Genomic DNA, 5,486 nt, shown 5'->3' with positions numbered 1-5,486 from the left:
CCAGCCCTGCCCCCTCGAGCCCCTTACTGTCACTGCAGGGGGGGAGCTGGGGGAGGGGTGCTGAGATCTGCATAGGGAGATGCCCCCAGAGCTCCCTGCAGAGCTATGGCTGCAAGACCAGGCTTAGCTAGGACTGTGCAGGAGCTGGCATGGGGTCAGGCAGCTGAAGGCTGAACCCTGAGGCCATGGAGGGGACTCAGCTTCTGGGGCACAGGTGAGGACACAGTCCAGGGCCGTGAGGGGATCCAGAGTGGGGAGTTGTGGGTTCCTGGGTCCCGCTGATTCCTCAGGAGCCTGAATTCTCCTTGGGAACAGGCGCCATCCTTTGGGGGTGCTGCTGAGTGCCAGCAGTGCTGTGTGGCCGGGTTTACCCCAGGCACCCTGGGTAAACTCTGCAGGGCCAAGTACAGAGGGGGACACCAAGTCTCTGGATGGTGGGGACCTGCCGTTTACCCGCGAAGTCAACAGGAGCCTGGCTCCAGGCAGGGCTCTTCCCACTGGCCCAGGCTCACCTGCCCACTGCCCCTGACCTGGGCGACCTTGGCCATGGCCTCTCCCGCCCACCCTGCTGCAGCTTGTTTGCAGGTCCCCAGGTTGGCCTCTGAGGTATTCTCATGGGACCCTGCTCATATTCCCTACAATGTAACGGCTTAGTCTAACACCTGCAGCCAGGCCTGGCGGGCGGGCCCGCAGCAGACAAAGCCCAGGTCTGCCCAGCTCCCACCCGTGGGAGTGCCCGGTGGGAAACTCGTGGTGCCGGGGACCAGGCCCTGGGCGGCACTGGGGGATGCAGACAGGGACCAGGACCCCTCCTGCGCCGGGAGCTCAGCTGACACCGCGGCGGGGGGCGGGCATCCAACCCACGCATCCCCGCCCCCAGGTGGGGCAGCGCACAGCATGTCTGCAGGTGGCAACCACTCGGAAGTGACCGAGTTCATCCTGGTGGGCTTCCCGGGCTCGCTGAGACTCCACGTGGGCCTGCTGGTGCTGTTCCTGCCGGTCTACCTGCTGACCGTCACGGAGAACGTGCTCATCATCGCGGTGATCCGTGTCAGCCCTCTACTGCACAAGCCCATGTACGTCTTCCTCGGCAACCTGTCCTTCCTGGAGGTGTGGTACGTCTCCGTCACGGTGCCCAAGTTGCTGCTCAGCCTGGTGGCGCCCGAGTTCCGCCGCATCTCCTTCGCGGGCTGCATGGCACAGCTGTACTTCTTCCTAGCGCTGGCCTGCACCGAGTGCGCGCTCCTGGGCGTCATGGCCTACGACCGCTACGTGGCCATCTGCAGCCCCCTGCGCTACCCGGCCATCATGAGCCCCCGCCTCTGCAGCCTCCTGGCCACAGGCTCTTGGCTCTCGGGCTTCGCCATCTCCGTGGGAAAGGTCTTCTTCATCTCGCGCCTGGGCTACTGCGGCCCCAACGTCATGAACCACTTCTTCTGCGATGTGTCCCCACTGCTGAACCTGGCATGCTCCGACATGTCTGTGGCGGAGCTCGTGGACTTCCTCCTGGCGCTGCTCATCCTGCTGGGGCCGCTGCTGCTCACTGTCTCCTCCTACACCGCCATCATCAGCGCAGTGCTGCGCATCCCGTCTGCCACCGGCCGGCACAAGGCTTTCTCCACCTGCGCCTCGCACCTGGCCGTGGTGGTCATCTTCTACTCGGCCTCCCTCTTCATCTACGCCCGGCCTCGCGCCATCTACTCCTTCGACCTCAACAAGCTGGTGTCCGTGGTCTATACCGTGCTCACGCCCCTGCTCAACCCCATCATCTACTGCCTGCGGAACCGGGAGGTCAAGGAGGCCCTGCACAGGGTGGTGCAGGGGGCAGCCCAGACCCTGGGCGCCTCGTCCTAGGACCCTCCCCCGCCCCGCCCCTAGGACCCATCCTGGAACCACCTGGGGCCGCCCCCAGGACATGCCCCCAAACCCACCCAGGGCCCCTCTCACTCAGCATTCACGCACCTGGTCAGCGGCTGACAGGCCCTGGGCTGACCCATGACCCCCAGTGAGGGCATCACGGAGGGCGAGGACCCTGGGATGGGGCCTAGGGGCAAGGTGGGAGTGAAGGGAGCACCGTCCACGTGGGACAGGACTGTCTGATGCACCAGCAGTGGTGCTGGGCGGCCCAAGGGTCTCTCTGGGTGGGAGGGTCTCTCCACCATCCACAGGGAAAGGCCAGCAGGAACAGAGCCCCAGCTTTGCCCCTTCTGCCAGGACTGTGGGCAGAGCTAACCTGAGAGGCCCCCTGCTGGGCAGACCTGGTGCTGACCATCCATCACTGCTCCAGCTGCAGGCTCTGAGAAGCCAGCCTCTCAGCTGCCATGGCGGCCACCACATTGGTACAGATGTCCCATGAGAGACGCCTTTACGTCAAAAATCATGCGCACGCCCCTCTTTCAAAATGGGCATACTTTCAAATCAAACTTCTGTAATGTGATCATTTTAAAAAGCAGAGTGGAAATACTGGGTCATTGATTTGTCATTTAATTAATAAAGTGAGTGTTGGGTGCCAGCCCTTGCCGGGTGCTGCTTGGCCCTGCACAGACCAGGTGGGTCAGGGAACTCACGCCTGGTTTACATACCTGGGAGCAACAGGTGCAGCTTGGTCACTTCCTGACACACAGAAAGCTCTGCAAGGTGCCGGGGTCACAGGGCCTGTCCCCCAGGGGCACTGAGGGATTGGGGTGAGACCGTCCCAGCAGGAGGGGAGGGTCCTGCAGAAGAACAGCAGTGACAGGAGGCAGAGAGGAGGGAGGCCACGCCCAGACCAGGCTGAGCTCAGGTCTGGGAATGTCCCACAGGTTGTGCAGTGCCTGGATCTGGGGCCCAGAGAGAAGGGGCCAGAAACAAAACCGTCGGAGTCACCAGTATATGGCGGGTAACCAAAGTCAGGAGCGTGGGTGACGTGGCTGGGGAAGGCTGCATCGCCGGAAGGGAAGAGGCCAGGGGAGTGGCCCTCAGACAAGGTGGGAAGGACACAGAGGACCTGCAGGTGGGTGACCCAGGTCCCAGGAGCACTGGGCACAGCCGCTGGGAGAACCAGGTGGAACGAGGACTGAAGAGTTTCCCCTGACTTGTCAGCAGATGGTCGGACATCAGCATCAGCACTGAGGAGCAGTGTCCTGGGTCGGGGATAGTGGAGGAAGTGCACAGGGGTGGGGTGGGGGCACCTCCTGGTCCTCCTTCTGCAGAGGCTGAAAGAGAGAGACCGGAGATGAGAAGACAGAGGGGCAGCAAGGACCCTGGTTTGGGGCAGGAATGAGGTGCAGGGAACAGGCGGGATGGCCTCAGCCTCCCCACTGAGGGAAGGAAGAGGCCTCGCTCTTGAGGCCATGAAGCCCTCACAGTTCCGAGCCCCAGGACCCTGGTGGGGGTCTCCCTACCGGACCCTTCAGAGCTGTAAGGACGGCCTCCCTCCTAGGCCTCCTCTGTGTCAGCCCCTCCTCTCCAGGCCATGCCCAGGTTCCTGGACTCTGCCTGGGACCATTCTCCTCCTAAACTCCCATCCCAGCAGCTCCTGGAGACCACAGCAGGACCCTCCCCTGGGCTCCAGACACACAGCTGCCCACCGATGGCCGGCCATGGGTCTCACAAGCCGTCACTCCACACAGCCCACCAGCTGCTGGTCACCCTCCTCCCACCAGTGATGACCTCCTCCTCCAGGTGGGACGGAGCCTCCCTCTGCCCCACGGCCCAGCCCCTGGCATCCCCCTCTGCTACTTCCATAGCACCAGCCCTGCAGGGCTGTGAGTCTGTCTGTTCTGCCCTGTGCCTCATGGGCTCCCTGCTGGGACCACCCTAGTCTCCTGCCCCTCCACCACTCACTCACTCACTCATCCTGATCAAATCCCTATTGGCCGTAGGGTAAATCCCCAAATCCTTAACAGGACCCTATGATCCAGCTCTCGCCAGCCTCCCAGCCTGGGTCCCCCAGGCTGCACCCCACCTCTCCCAGCCTGCTCCTGTGGGGCCCCAGCCCCCTCCCCAGGAGACCCTGTGATCCAGCTCTCACCAGCCTCCCGGCCTGGGCCCCCCAGGCTGCACCCCACCTCTCCCGGCCTGGGCCCCCCAGGCTGCACCTCACCTCTCCAGGCCTGGGTCTCCCAGGCTGCACCCCACCTCTCCCAGCCTGCTCCTGTGGGGCCCCAGGCCCCTCCCCAGGAGACCCTATGATCCAGCTCTCGCCAGCCTCCCAGCCTGAGCCCCCAGGCTGCACACCCCCTCTCCCAGCCTGCTCCTGCGGGGCCCCAGCCCCCTCCCCAGGAGACCCTATGATCCAGCTCTCGCCAGCCTCCCAGCCTGAGCCCCCAGGCTGCACCCCACCTCTCCCAGCCTGCTCCTGCGGGGCCCCAGCCCCCTCCCCAGGATGCTGAGGGGGTCAGGCCCCGATGCCCCAGCACCTCCCACCAGCTTGTCTCCAAGAGGGACTTGCACAGAGACCCCCACAAATGGCCCCAGCTCCCAGGGCTGTCCACACTGTGTCCATCCACAGTGTTCATTTGTTCCATCCCCTCCCCCCACTGAATTGCCACAGGGCTGGGCCACGCCTGCTGAGGCCACCAGCGTGATGCTCACGGGATGAGGAAGGGAGAGGTCCACTGAGAGCCAGAAGAAGCAGAGGGGGCCCCCCACAGGCGGAGGGTGGAGCCTTTTCTCACAGCAGCTGCTGGGGGAGGAAGTTAGCATCCAGTCGGCCCCCTCAGCTGAGCCAGCGCTGCCTGCCCTTCTGCCTCGTGCGATGCCCCCGTTTGCCCATTTTCTCGGACCACGTACTTCCCGTGGCTACTCCTTTCTGTCCGTGCCATGAAGCCTGGGGCTGCTTCACTAGAGAAGGAAGAGGCCTCGTGTGCCCAGCCCCACCCCTGTGTGCGCGAGCAGCAGCCAGCAGCCAGCGCCCACCCCGCCAGGCAGGACACCTCGTCAGCGGTGAGGAGGCCCTGTTTCCTGGGCTAGTACTCACCCAGGACCTGGGCCCTTGGCCCGCGACCACCCCTGGGCCCTCCTCCAGGCCCCTTCCTCCAAGAAGAACAGCTTCTCAGTAAAGATGGAGGGTGGGGGACAATGGACCCCCACCTCAAATTCCACCAGAATGATGGTAAAGGGACCCCCAGGGTAATGATCGAGGAGACGACAGCAACAACGTTTCAGAAACCAGGTCAACGGGGCGGCCTTGGGGAGCAGGGGGCTGAGTGACGCTGCCATAGGTGGAGCTGGGCAGGGAGCACCCACCTGCCCAAGGCACCTGTGAAAGTGAGATGCAGGTGGGGCTGGAAATGGGGTTTTGGGGAAGGCGGTAAAGCCCAGCCTGACGCCCAGAGCTCCAGAGACAGTGGTGTGGGACCAGGACACACCCAGATGCTGGAGGACATCAAGGGAAGGTCCCGAGCTGGACAGCAAGACCCCAGCCCTGCAGCCTGGGTCCCTCCAGATAGGAGTTTGGATGGAGCTTCTCTGAGAAATCCCACGAACACCCAGAACCAAGGACA

The 5,486-nt window shown here is 63.8% G+C and overlaps 1 protein-coding gene across 1 annotated transcript; it reads left to right on the top strand.

Annotated features, from left to right (window-relative positions):
• The first annotated feature begins 616 nt into the window (after nucleotides 1–616).
• LOC105104596 (olfactory receptor 226) lies at nucleotides 617–1,854 on the top strand. The gene has a single exon (XM_010998331.3). It carries the CDS (start codon nucleotides 898–900, stop codon nucleotides 1,852–1,854), a length of 957 nt encoding a protein of 318 aa, XP_010996633.2. The 5' UTR covers nucleotides 617–897.
• The last annotated feature ends 3,632 nt before the right edge of the window (nucleotides 1,855–5,486 follow it).

This window comes from Camelus dromedarius, chromosome 8, assembly GCF_036321535.1.
Source record: "Camelus dromedarius isolate mCamDro1 chromosome 8, mCamDro1.pat, whole genome shotgun sequence".
In the NCBI taxonomy this organism is placed as follows: Eukaryota; Metazoa; Chordata; class Mammalia; order Artiodactyla; family Camelidae; genus Camelus; species Camelus dromedarius.
Note: the sequence above shows the minus strand (reverse complement) of the source record. Positions and strands in the feature narration are given on the sequence as shown.

Coding starts and splice junctions, on each gene's coding strand:
- LOC105104596 (XM_010998331.3), top strand. CDS start 898: ATGTCTGCAGGTGGCAACCACTCGGAAGTGACCGAGTTCATCCTGGTG.